General features: G+C 45.5%; 1 protein-coding gene across 1 annotated transcript; it reads left to right on the plus strand.

The window, feature by feature from the left end:
• The first annotated feature begins 64 nt into the window (after positions 1-64).
• Positions 65-13654, plus strand: CCNE2 (cyclin E2). The gene is made up of 12 exons (XM_041464429.1): positions 65-478; positions 1942-1980; positions 2076-2184; positions 2364-2423; positions 4249-4400; positions 6122-6257; positions 8275-8421; positions 9632-9727; positions 10492-10626; positions 11281-11392; positions 12023-12177; positions 12567-13654. The coding sequence occupies exons 2-12, from the start codon at positions 1967-1969 to the stop codon at positions 12666-12668; spliced, it is 1218 nt and encodes a 405-aa protein (XP_041320363.1). The 5' UTR covers positions 65-478; positions 1942-1966; the 3' UTR covers positions 12669-13654.
• Positions 13655-13756: the final 102 nt, after the last annotated feature.

A 13756-nucleotide genomic window follows, 5' to 3' on the forward strand; every position in this document is an offset into this window, starting at 1 on the left:
CGCCCCGGGGCGGGCGGGCCGAACCCCGCTGGGCGCGCGGGGCCGCCGGCCGAGCCGCCGCTGTCTCGGCGGGGCCCGGGGTCCGATGGAGCGGTCCGGAGCGGGGTGATGGTGCCGGGGGAGCCTCTCGCCACCGGAGCCGGGCGGCGGAGAGGTGCCGGGGCAGCGGGCGGCGGCAGCGATGGCAGCGCTCCCTCCGGCTCTGCCTGCCGCTCTGCCTGCCACTCTGCCGGCGGAGCCGGAGCAGCCGGGCCGGGCCGCGGGGTGTTCCGGGGGGCGCGGGGGTCGGCGCGGCCCTGCTGCACAGGGGCGGCGCTGGGGCGAGCGGGGCGCGGGCGGCGGACGGGCGGGGGAGCCGCCTGCCGCCCTCGCACATGCGCAGCGCGGGCCCGGCCGCGCTATATAGCGGGTTGGCGCCGGCGCCAGCTGAGCAGCGCGGTCCGGGCGGCAGCGGCGGAGGTGCGCGGGGGTCCCGCCGGTGAGCACGGGGGCTGGCTGGGCGGGCAATAATAATAATTATAATAATGATGGTGTTAATAATGATGATGTTAATGATGGCATCAGTGATGATGGTAGTGATGATTATGGTAGCGGTGGCGGTGTTCAGGATGGCGGTGATGATAGTGGTGGTGGTGGCGGTACCGGTACCGGCACACACGGTGCCGGTGGTGGGGGTGGGGTGTGAAGGGGGCACTGGCAGCCGTGACTGAGAGCGGTGAGGCAGGAGCGGTGGCTGGGAGTCGTGACCGGGAGCGGTGAGGCGGGCTGCCCGCCCGCCCGGGCAGCGTTTTGGAGGGAGAGTGGCTCAGGAGAGCCTGGGGGGAGATGTCTCCGAGGGCGACCCCATCCGCAGGGAGCGGAGAGTAGCGATGGCCCGGACGGGCATCCCCGGAGGGAGCAGTGCGGTGGGCCGGGGTGCCGGCGGGATCCCGCCATCGGCTGCCCCCCGCCCCACCGTGGAGAGCCCCGCGGGAGGCGGGCTGCCCGGTTTTGGAGGGAGCCCGGCGCGCTGGGGGCGGGGATGCCGGCCGAGCAGCTTGGCGGGCTGACCCCGACCGCCCGCCTGCGCCGCAGCCCGGCGGGACCCGGCTCCCCGCCCTGGCCCTTGGCGCCGGGTGCCCATGGGGACATCCCCTCACAGCCCCGGTCCCTGCACTGGGGGGTCCTGCTGAGGGGTGTCCCGGCGGGGGGCGGGTGTCCCCGCGTGTGAGGCGCCGTCCCGGCAGCCCCTTCCTTCCCCCTCAGGTTTTGGAGGGAGCCGCGCTCTCAGCCGGGCGGGAGCGCGGGGTGGGGGGGGCGGGGCGGCGGTCCTGCCCCTCCCGCGTCCCCTCAGCACCCTCGGGAGCGGGTGGGTGTCGGATCGGCCCTTCGGGAGGGGAGGGCTGGCGCCGGCGGTGCCCCCAGCCCAGCCTGACCCCAGCACAGGCCGCCGCCGCCGCCTCCCCGCTCGCTGGAAATTGGCGCGGAACCGGCGCGGCGGGAGCGCGGGCGGCGGCGCCCGGCCCATCGCGGCCCCGCCATCCCGGCAGGTGTGGGGGGCATCGCCCCTGAGGGAGCGGCAGCGTCAAAATGTGTGTCTGTGTGGGTGCCTGGAATGGAGGGTGTGGGGGGACTAGAGGGGTCACAGCCCCAGGGAGTCCCCGCATCATCTTGTGTGGGAAATGTCCCTTTACAGCTTCCCTGCCCCCACCCCCAGGCAGCCTGAGCTAAGCTGCTGGCATACCTGGGCACCCTGCAGCAGGACATGGAGCTGCGTGTGCTTATATACCGCAGCCACGCTCTGCTTGGGCATTCCTCAGGCCAGTGGAATACTTGTGCCCTTCTGTTTGAGCTGTGTGAACCATGCTGCTCTTTGTCATGAGTTCATGACACAAAGTAGGTAACTTGGCTCTAATATTGTGAGGATGCACTAACTGAGCTTATCCTATTACTTTGATCCAGGTAGAGATCTTATAGTCCAAAGAAGATGTCAAGGCGCAGGTAAGCTGTTAGCATTGTGCTAAGAGTATCTGTATTAATCTAACAACTGCCACTCTCCTGATGACTAATGTCTTTTTACTCTTTGATCTTTACAGTAGCCGTTTGCAAGCCAAACAGCAGCAGCCACTGTCCTGTCCAGAAGAGGCTCCACAAGAACTGCAAGCACTAGATTATCTCCAGACCAGAAAAAGGAGAACAGCAGAGGTGAACAATTTGAGTAGCTTGGAAAGTTGGATGATACTGAAAGCTCTCCAGTGTGTTTGGATGGGACAGTCTTTACTTTGCCAAGTTACAAAGTGGGGCAGGGGTAGCAAGAGTTTTTCTGAGCTTTAGGAGGGTGTGCTGGTCACTGTCAGTGTATTGATGTGTGTCTCTCTTTTCAGCAAGAGATTAAGAAAAGAGAAGATGGAAAAATTGCAAAAAAACATCAATATGAAATTAAGGTAATTCAGTTGTCAATACCATTTCAAACTAGGTAAGGGAGTCTGTCTGGTTCATGTTGGTGGGTGTGAAATCATGCATTCCACACCAGCAGGTATTGAATAGGGGAAACTTGTATTTTTAGATATTAGAAACTATGGGAGCTTAGCGCCTTTTTATCTGTTTTTACACATGACTTGGTTGCAGATAAAAGATCCTTCAATGTAAAAGCCACTGCAGAGTAAGATTAGGTGAAAAAAAGAGAATGACCCCAGATATTTCAGAACAATTCCATATACAGAGCAGGCCTAGAGGCAAGTCTAAACAAGATCACTGCACTTGTTTTAACTTTAGGTGTGGTTTCATGGCCATTTAGTTAAGACTCATAACCATGCAGGCCATCTTTACTTTCATTTAACAGTTCTTTTGATTATTTAAATCAGTTTAGGAATGTGTTTTCACTAACACAGGAAGCTCTTAAAACTGACAGGCCTTATGGTTTTCTACTGTAAAGCAGATTAGTAAAATATCATAACTCTCTCTTTCAAACCATATTGTTTGTAATTATTCTGTGTGTGAAGTAAATGAAACTAACAGCTATAGTGAAGCAAAACTCTTCTGAATGTGAAGTTGTCTTTGTAAATCTTGAGTAGGGAAAAATGCTGCATAAGTACATCAGCTGTACCTGGGGTGAAACTTAAGTGTTAGAAATTTGCTGAAAGGGGAAAATCCTGCTTCCCTGTCTCTTCTTCCTTCATAGCTGCCCGTGCACTCCATCCCTTGCCTTGCTCCATTCTTTGAACAAGGCAGTAGGCAGGTTCATCTTGCTAATTTGGCATTAGAAAATAAGCTAAAGTTCTGCCAGGTTAGTGAGTTAAATCAACCCAGCAGAGAGTCTGACAAGTATTGGGGTGGAACTTGGGCAGCCACAGGGGAGAAGAGAGGTGTAGGACCTTCCTTTTCTCTTGGTTGTGTGCATTAAGGTCAGTTCTGCTGGAGTATGTGACTTCACTCTTGGGGTACTTCAGTCTGGCTAGAAATAAGTTTAGGTGTAGTAAAGAATCCTGTGTGGCTTATCTTGTAAGTCAGCTGTATAGGAAAAGCTTCTGTGTTCAGGGACAGGTGTTGCCCTTCTTTGTGCATGGGATTCCCTCTCAACTCCACAGGGAATAATTGAAATTCTGTGACACCATTTTGAAGGCTGTCAGCCATTACAGCCTTGCATGTGCTCCAGGGATTTGATACCTCCTTACTTATATTGGTTACATACAACCAAATAAGCATTAGTGAAACAAGTTACAGTTAACTAAAGTAATGTAGAAATCCTTCTTTCAGGCTTTCTGTGGGAATATCTTTGTACTCTTCTCATTTTGAGTCATTGCATCCCATATTTGGCATTGGCAAGCTGAGAGAGAGTTTGCAGCTGCTGCTTGCTCAGTGGGTATCTAGCTCTGGAGCTGAGATGGGTGGCTCCTCTCTGGAGCACTAAACTGGAAGATAACAAGTTGCTGAATTTCCACTGAGAGACAGTAAAACCTCCACCCCCTTCTTTCTTTTCCCTCTGAATAGATAAGTAGATAGCTTGGTTTTGTACTGTAACTGAGCTTTTCAAGCAATGGATAGGTTACTTGTGGGTTCATAAACTGCATCCAATTTATTTATATCTTGACTATGGAAGGTTTTGTTGGCATTTAATTTTTTTCTTTCTTGGTTTCAGTACTTAAATCAATGCTGAGATCTAGAAAGACTAATGTGCATTAGATATATTGTTGCTGTTACTGTGATCCAGTCCTTACCTTTCTTGCTCTCATAGTAAACTCAGTATTTAAAAGATACTTTATTTTGCAGAGTTGTTGGCCCCCCACAATAACAGGAGGCATCTCACCTTGCATAATTATTGAAACACCTCACAAAGAATCAGTAACCACTGACTTCTCGAGATTCAAAAAATACAGATTCAGGAACCTCTTCATAAATCCATCACCTTTGCCAGAACTCAAGTAAGTTTAATAGATGCAGTAATTGTTAATGTCTGAACTACTCTAATGAAATCTGTTGTATGCGCTTGTATAATACATACCTCTACTTGTCTCCTCATCTCACAAAAGATTTGGTGTACAAGCAAAAGACAGAAATTCTTGGGTTTGGTTGTTTGTGTATTTTTTTTTTCCCTGATCTTATAAACACACCAGGCAGTTTTCACCTTTCAGAGCAGTCCTTTTATAACTTAACACTGGACACTAAGTGGTTAAGAAGCATATAATAGTTAAACTAAACTTCTTTCAGTGCTATTGGAACTGAGTGGCTAAAAATATGTAACAAGATTTTCTTAAAGAACTTAAGGATGTTGAAATAAACTTGTGGCAATATCACTGTGCAGGTAGCTTGCTAATGCAATGCAGTGTGCTTGGTGCAGTCACTGTTCTAGACAGTTGCCCTTCTGCAGAGAGATAGCTTAGATTAGGGTGTGTAGATAAGTACCCAGCTGCTGTTTGTATCAGCCTGGGGTTTAATGAAAGAAGTGGTAAATTTACTGCAGTGTGTTAAGGAAGACTTCTACCAAGGTGAATGACAAGAGAAGCAGAACAGGTAGCATTACTTTAAGAGAACCTTTCTATAGATGTTGATTTTTTTTGTGCTGGCCCAAACTGGATCAGAACTTCAAGATGCTGCCAGATGATGCTTTACCTCAAAGCCCTGTTCAGATACGGAGTTCCATGCAAGGTGCTTAATCCTGTTGTTGACAGGCATCTGGTAAAGCTGAACTCCATCCTTTCTGATTAGCTGAATTAGAGGATAATTTACTTTTCCTGCTTTCTCCATCCTTCCCTAACTGCTGTAAGATGATCATAACTCATTTCTCAATGCCTGTCTGCTTAAATGGAGAGAGCTGTGTATTAAACAGGGAAATATCTCCCCAGCTTCTAACTTATGAGGACAACAGAATGAAACTGATCTGGGTTAAAATTTGTAGGCAATACCAGTGATCAGCTCTGTCTGTCTGCTTCTGCCTGGGGAAAGGTAAATACATGACTCCAAAAATTTCAGTAGGAAATCATAATTTCATTGGTTAACATGCTTTTCCTCTTAGTACCTGTAGGATGAGACGTGCATCTAAGAAAAAGCCCATATGGATTGATAGTAACAGTTACAAATAAAGCCATATTGCTCATATAGGCATCATCTTCCCAAACAGATTGGAGCACTAATAAATTATAAGTTAGCAATAAAGAAGAACACATTTTTCTCTAAATAGCATGCTTCTGAGCCTTGGAGTAAGCTAGAAAATAAAGGGATAGATGAGTGACTTTTAAACACTATCTCCAGTTTTTCTCAAGCTAAACTGGGCAACTTATGTATGCTTTGTGTTTCTTGAGGAGGAGTATATTGTCCTTTTTTAGGGGGAGGGTTTTATCTTGCTCTCTGAGCAGCCACAAACTAGGCAAAATAGGGAACTCAAGTTGCACATGCAGCTTTGAGAGGCACATGTTCAGTTTTACTGCCTGTTCTGTAGAACTGGACTTGTTGGTGATCTTGGTGAGCTGCTGTTGTGGTGATGTAAAATGTTCCAAATATTCCTGCAGTTTTCCAATTACCGTAAGGATCTTATAGTATGTGGAATTTTTGTTTTTGAATGTCTGTAAATGATAATGTGGTTTGTTTTTGTTTTTTGTGAATTGTGTATATACTTAATAATCCTTTGTGTAACTTTATTCCATAGCTGGGGAAATTCCAAAGATGTCTGGCTCAACATCCTGACGAAGGAAAACAGATACGCTCACTGCAAACATTTCACATCACTACATTCTAGTTTGCAACCTCACATGAGATCGATACTGCTAGACTGGCTCTTAGAGGTGTGTATCTTTACTTACTTTGCCATGTGTTATGCCTGTGAAGTAGGCAGGTAAAAGCACAGCTTTTACATAAAGATCTAATAGTAACATGTACAGTTATAAAAAAATGGCAGAACTATTTTGCAGCAGACCAAGTGACTGCTTTTGATCCTCTTGGTGAGCTACATCCGCGCCTTCCCAGGCAGGAGACACTGAACTTGCACCCCAGGACAGTAAGCAGCAGCATTTAACTTTTGCTCATGGGACCCTGCCTCCTGCAAGGGAGAGAAATCTGGTTTTGAGACATTTGTATTGAAATTATGGATCTCTAACTTACGGGGTAGACTGTATCTAAGTCTTGAGAAAACTGCATCTGTTGAGGATTTATGACCTTGACCATGTCAAGAGCTCTTGAGTGTCAGCCCATGATGCTATTTTCTGATTTCATAGCGAATTTTCAGTTCTATCATAGGAAGAGACTATATTTATGGCTGACAGGTAAAGGTTCTTGATACAGACAGCTTCTTATGTGAAAAGGTTACAAATAAATCATATTAGCAAGGAATTTCAAGAAAAAGGAAAGGTTTTTTTATTATATACTCTGAATAAAAAAACTATTCCAATTGTGTGCTTCACTAGTTCCTCTAATGTGGAATTTACATGTCACCATTAAATTTTGTTGTTTTTTTTTAATCTTGAATTAGGAATCATCCAACTTCCAAACAAAAATATCAACAAGGGCATTGCTTTTGTCCAGCTCAGTGGTTCTATATGCCACAGTGGATTTAAATCTCAGCAACTTTGAGACCTCTTCAGTAGTTCCTAACAGCCTTCTGTAACATTATAACAGATGCTGCTTAACATGGCCAAGTGTTGTGTTTGGGAAATACACTTCTATGGAAACTCTGCCATTTATTTATGGGCAGGCCTGGTCTATGCAGTTTTAGTTCTGAATCTTCTTCAGAGCAGTCGTTAATAGTATCAGAGTAACACATCAATTATCAGGTTTTAAAGAGTGGGGCTGTGCTATTTCTGCCAATCAGTTGCATTTTTGGTGGTCGGGAAGGGCTTTAATTTGCAAATGAGCTTCCAACCTTATCTTGGGAAATAGCTTTTAGTAGTGAGGTTTTATTCTGACTTTGTATCCAAGTAAAATAATGAAGTGGCTAGGATCTATTTCTTGGATATTCTTTTCTGTTCTTGTTCTTTACTGCATGTAGATTGTGAGTAATTAATAGATATCTAACTGCTTTCTAGTTGTGAAAGGGGTATGGAGTTGCAGATGAGCTGGATATGTGGTAGCCCCTCCCAATGCAATTAGAGATTAGATGAAAAAGTAGGGCTCTGTCTAAGATCTCCAGGTCTGGGCACTCTCCTTTCTTTTTTTTGTTGAACTGGCATTTGAAACACTTTGATACAATGCGAGTATTAAAAGTTCTCCCTGCCAGGGAAAGCAGCAATGGGATGGAGCAGATGGCGGCTCCTGCAGTTTTGTTCCTGCTTAGTGAGGCTGTTGGTGTGCCTGAGGGGCTGCAGGCAGTGCTCTTGGCCTGCCAGCACAGCCCCCTCCAGCAGGAGCTTCCAGGCTTCTCTGCTGTAGAGCCAAAGGTTTTGATTTTTTAGTGGCTCTGCCCTGGGACAGACCTACTGGGAATTCAGCAGGGATTTGACTTCAGCTTGGGGCTTGAGAGTATTCTTAATCAAGGTAATTAATGTGTGTATGTGTAGGTGTTGCTGTTTTGTTGGGTTTTTTTCCTCAACAGGCTTTCTTCTTTCAGTGGAGAAATAGTTGCTATTTAATTTGGAAAAAGAATTTCTTGAAAGTCGGTTAGTACATCATAGTCAATTCACATTTAGGTGGGAGCATGGGAAATACCTTTTCCAATCCCATGCTAACCACTGCATCATACCATACCTTGGTATGTGAAGCTTCGTGTGTGCAAAAGATGAGCCTGCATTTTGCTATTAAAGCTTGAATACTCCAGTGTGTGTACACAGAGTTTTATAACAAAACTTTTGGTTTTTTCCCCTGTTGTAGGTGTGTGAGGTGTATGCACTCCACCGGGAAACCTTCTACCTAGCTCAAGACTTCTTTGATAGATTCATGTTGACACAAAAGAACATTAACAAGAGCATGCTTCAGCTCATAGGAATTACCTCATTATTTATTGCCTCCAAACTTGAGGTAAGAATCTCTGTTACAGGGAGGAGGATATTGAATTTGGAGTAACTAAAAAGACAGTGATAACAATTATTTCATGTCTGAATCTTTTGAACTTGGGTGTGTATGTACAACACTGACGGTCAGAAGGGGAAATTTTTTTTCTCTTCCTTCAGTTGTGCATTTGTCAGTCTCTCAGAGAGTAGTTTTTGTCCTCCCTTTCTCCAGCAGCAGGGAAGGAGACCACATAAACTTAAAAGTCATGCAAATGTGCTAGAAGTAGTTTTGTCTTGTCTTTTTCCAAATATACAGCAGTTGGCAAACAATCTCAGGAATGGGTGTGGGACTTGAACAAAACCAAGCCTAAGTCTCAAACTGCCTGTACATCAGACTGATACCCTTACAGTATCCTCCATTTAGTGGAGTGTGAGTCTTAAGTGCAGCGATGGTGATACCTCACATTGTGTGCTACATCCATGGGCCAAGAGCATACATTTGGGTAATGCACAGTGGGCTAGACTGACAGGAAAAATCAGGATTAAGTTGTTACCTTGGAACCCCCAGATCTCACTGTGGTTCCCAAAGCAAAATTGTACACTACAAGCAGTCCCCTGTCCTAAGGAAGCGTGTGGGGCGTTGCAGAGCCAGCTGGTAGGGAGGCAGTTTTGCTGGCAAGCTCTCTTCTACTTACTTATGGCCTCAGCTGGCATGACTGGCTTAGCAAATTTCCTTGACCATCTCTGCACCATGGATTTTGACAGTTGTTGTGGCTGGTTGTGGGTTTTTCTCTCATTTTTTTCAGCTTTTCTCTTTGTATTTTTATTTTTTTTTTAATTTATGCGATTACATCAGCACTGACAGTGCAGTTAACCTGTACCAGTCAGCCATCTCTGGGAGAATTGGGATAATGTATGTTTTTACAACATTGGAATGGCTGAGTAGAACGATCTATAAATGAAAGGGTGTTCTGATTGCTTGGTCAGCATTTATTTTCCCAGAATCTGAGAGTTGGAATAAGTCCATTGTATTGTACAACAGATACTAAAACCCAAGTAGGTTATATGTAATCTCCTTATCCTGTAAGTTTCATGTCAGTTCATGTAATGAAAAAAACACTGTTGTAGTGTAAGAAATGTTAACATGTCAATATGGACATTAAAGTATTTCCCAGTATCTGCTCAACCTTTCTTAGAGCTATAAGATGTACTCATCTTCATTTTCCCTCCCCTTAAAGGAAATCTACGCTCCTAAAATACAGGAATTCGCTTACGTCACTGATGGTGCTTGCAGTGAAGAAGATATTGTAAGAATGGAACTTATTATGTTAAAGGTAATAAGTTGCTGTGTTTGTAAGTGCTGAGTAAAAGACCCTCCAGCTGAGCCTTGTGTTTTAATGTCACTTATTTGCTTAGAAAGAGGAACCTGTCCCTGTTTCTGCACAATAGTGAAGCCTTTGTTGGGTGTGTGTGGACCTCTGACACTCTAGCTAGGATGCAATCCCTGACTGGTAGAAAAGGGCAGGTTTCTCATGCTTCTGTGAATGTAAAAGCTCTTTACAGTGCAACCAGCCACAGGCAGGCTGGAAGGCTGTCTGTAATATACTGCACTTGCCAACATCCCCTGCTGTCCAGGAACACCAAGCCAACATCCCCTGCTGATCTCAAGGGGCTTCTGGAGAGACAGGCAAACACTTCATACTGCTTGGTGCTCCTCGTGTTGGAAAGGATCTATCTTTACCAGCACAGGACTCTATACATTTGTTATTCCTTAAAAGACATGAGCTGCAGGTTCACACAGCTAGCCCAAAAGCTTGAGGAAATATTAATTTCCCAGCTTCTGAATGGAGAAGACCTATAAAATCTGACTGCATAGGTAAAAGGACACAGATTTGTGCTGATCCTAGCACAGCCTTTAAAAAAGCAGTGAGAATGCAACCTAAAAAGAATATTTGAAATAGTACTTGAAATTGTAAATAATTTTTAGTGTATTTTAAGAATAAGTGCAGTAACCTCAGGAGAGGTATAGGAAGAAATCAGTGCACAAAACTATCCTTGAGTGGTTTAAGGCACTTAACTGTTTGTTAAATATTTGCAGGCTTTAAAATGGGAACTCTGTCCAGTGACAATTGTCTCTTGGCTGAACCTCTATCTTCAAGTGGATGCTCTGAAGGATGTTCCGAAAGTGCTGCTACCTCAGTATTCTCAGGAAAAATTCATTCAAATAGCCCAGGTAGGTAGTAAAATGTTGGAAGATGGTTCTTGGGGCAGTGGCAAGCTCTTCTGAACATTACACCCTGAAAGCCACTTTGTCCTGAGTGTTCCTTGTTTCCTCCTTACCTGTTACTTTGTTAAGGAATGTTCATGTTTGACTCCACCAAAGAAATTCAGTTTTGAGGACAATTACCCCTATGTTTCTTGTCTCCCTGCTTTCACATACTTACAGACTTTTCTGTATGCTGGAAAAATAAAAAATCCATTTTATTTCTTCAATCACTCCACCATTCTGTAAACAGTAGTGACAGCTCTGAGAGGAAGGTGGATAATTTCAGACTCTAGGCTGTTTTTACCTGTGTTGCCCTTAACAGTGTTTCTGTGTAATTGCCAAGAAGGCAGCCTGGGGAGTGTTCTGACTATTTTGGAAGAGCTGTGGTTCTGTTTGTAAGGGCATGTGTTGTGCCCAGCCTCAGAGAGACTTACTGAAGCTGGGTAGCTCAGTGGTGTAAATACTGCACTAGGTAGTATTTAAATTGAAGCTAACACCTTCCTGGAGCTCAGCCCTGTTCTGGGGCAGAGGCTGTAGGACTGCTGTGTGCATAGCCCTCTCTGAGAAAGGATCCTGCTAAAGTATCAGCTTGTTAACATTTGTTACTCTTCGTGTCCTCAGCTTTTAGACCTGTGTATTCTGGATGTGAATTCTTTGGACTTCCAGTACAGAACACTAGCTGCTGCAGCACTCTGCCACTATACCTCAATCGAAATAGTTAAGAAAGCTTCAGGTAAGATGCCTCTGCAAAGCTTGGCCTTGTTGGGCAGGGAATTCCAGAAGGTGTCACAGACCCAAATCTGCTGAAGATGGTATTGGTTTACCAAGCTGCAAAGACCAAAATCTACATGGACACTAATATTTGTTCTGTGTGCTTCTTTTCCTTCTAATTTCACTTCCTACCCCTGTTTCAGATGTTACAAAGACTCAGAAGAAGGAAATACCAGCAGTGTAGCTTTTGCTAAGCAATTGAAATATTTATTGTTCTTGCTTTTGGGCTTGTATTTGCTCTAAGATGTTTGGGGGATCATTAGCTATATCTTTGGCCACTTTTTCTCCTGAATTGTAGTTCTCAAGCAGTCATGCATGTCAGCAACACCCAGTGTGTTTTTATAGTATGACCCACAATCTTGTGTTCAAGCCACAAGTCACTTCAGTCTCCCCTGGAAAGCAACAACCACCCTTGTGACCTCCTTTCACCCTCCAGCCACCATCCTTTTAAGTAACAAGCATAAAGAAATGGAGGATGTTTCTGAATTTTTATCTGCAGTATTATTTATTGTGTTTTTTAACTCATGGCCATATGGGAACACCGTGCAACTCCCTCATAATTTCTAAATACATTCGGTGTTCTACCCTTCAGGCTTAGACTGGGACAGCATTTCAGACTGTGTACAATGGATGGTTCCTTTCGTGAATGTGGCAAAAAAGGTCCCTGTGAAGCTGAAGAACTTCAAGAAGGTTGCAGCGGAAGATCGACACAATATCCAGACCCACACAAATTATCTGGACATGCTGGTAAGTGGTTTGTGGATGTGCAGTTTGGGCAGCTGAGAGTTCATTACACATCCCTTGTCCTGAGGCAGCTTTGAGTGGCCAAAGCACCTCCCTGCTCACACCTGGCCTGGCTCACGTCAGTGAGTGAGTGCCCAACCACCAGTGATGATATAATCAACACTTTACCCTAGTGCTTTACCCTAGCACTCCCAGGCCATAAGCAAACACCTGCACTGCCAGTACTGTAGAGCTGTTTGTAACTTTGTTATGCAATGTCGCCTTGGTTTTTTCAGTATCCTGACTCTAGAGTGCTTGAATTGTGAGTGAAGAAGCACTGCTGCCTCCTCCTGCCACAAAAAAGGAGACCTTGTCACAGGTATTAACTGTTGTCTTCTTTCCCCATTGCACAGGAAGAAGTTAACAGTGCAGCAGTGTCTACTGCCCCAGGGCAGTTATCACCTGTGTCAACAGGAGGAATAATAACCCCTCCCAAAAGCACAGAGAAGAAATGAAATACAGTCAATTGTCATGAACAGATTCAGCAACAGGACTTGGTGCTTCAGAACAAGACCACACTAAAGGTGACTCATGCTCTTTACTGCTATTAAAGATTTGGGCAGTAAAAGACACAGCAGATGGAAACTGAGACCAGCATCCTCCTACAGACTTGACAGAAAGAGCTCAGCTGAGCATTGCACCCTGCTGTCACAAGAGCCTGGACCACTTTGGTCCATTCTGACATGACTTAATGGTGAGAACTGAATTCTTAACTTATGACTTTCAAGAACATTTTGCAAATAGGGCTGGGTGGCAAGATTTGTCCATTCAGCTTACATGGCAGACTTGCTTTAATTTGGGTTAGACAAGCAGGAGAATATTGACAGCTTGTACGTATTACCTCTTCTTGGCCCTCTTTCTTTTCCTGGTGAGGTCAGAGCTCACTTGCGTCAGTCAGTCCCCCCAGCTCAGGTGCAGTATTACAGAGGCCCGTGGGTAAGCAGTTCACATCTCTGAAACCACTCTGCGCGTGCAGGACAGTGCAGCCAGCCTTGTATCAAATCCCAGCTCCACAGGAGGCTGATGTATTCAAGGCCCTTTAGGCCTGCCATGAAGGTCAGTTTTAGTGTATCACTGACCTCAGGTAAGAGTACCAGCAAAGAACCTGCTGCTGCTGCTGCAGCAACCCTAACTGGAAGAAGTACAGTCCCCAGCCACCCACTTGCAACAAGAGAAAAGCATGAGAACTGGAGAAGGTATGGAATAAAGGGAGCCGCAGGTACTCTACAACCACTCACGTCATAGGAACAGTATTTTAAACTGTGGAGCTGTATCTCAGCAGTGTTTATAAACAGCATTAACTACTGTCTTTTCCTTGAAATATTCACTACCTCTGAGTCACTTCTGTGATGAAGGGCAGTACTGGGAAAGAAGGGTATCATTCCTCTTCCCTCTTTCATGATGCTCCAATCTGTGCTGCACACCCAGGGACAAGTGTTACATTACACTGAGCAGCCCATGACACTGCACTAGAGCATCGAGTGCCACCCACATCCACATTACACTCACAACACCTTCAGAAACTTGAATTAATGTCTTCTCA

Source organism: Pyrgilauda ruficollis, unplaced genomic scaffold (assembly GCF_017590135.1).
Source record: "Pyrgilauda ruficollis isolate IOZ18807 unplaced genomic scaffold, ASM1759013v1 scaffold18, whole genome shotgun sequence".
NCBI classification, from domain to species: Eukaryota; Metazoa; Chordata; class Aves; order Passeriformes; family Passeridae; genus Pyrgilauda; species Pyrgilauda ruficollis.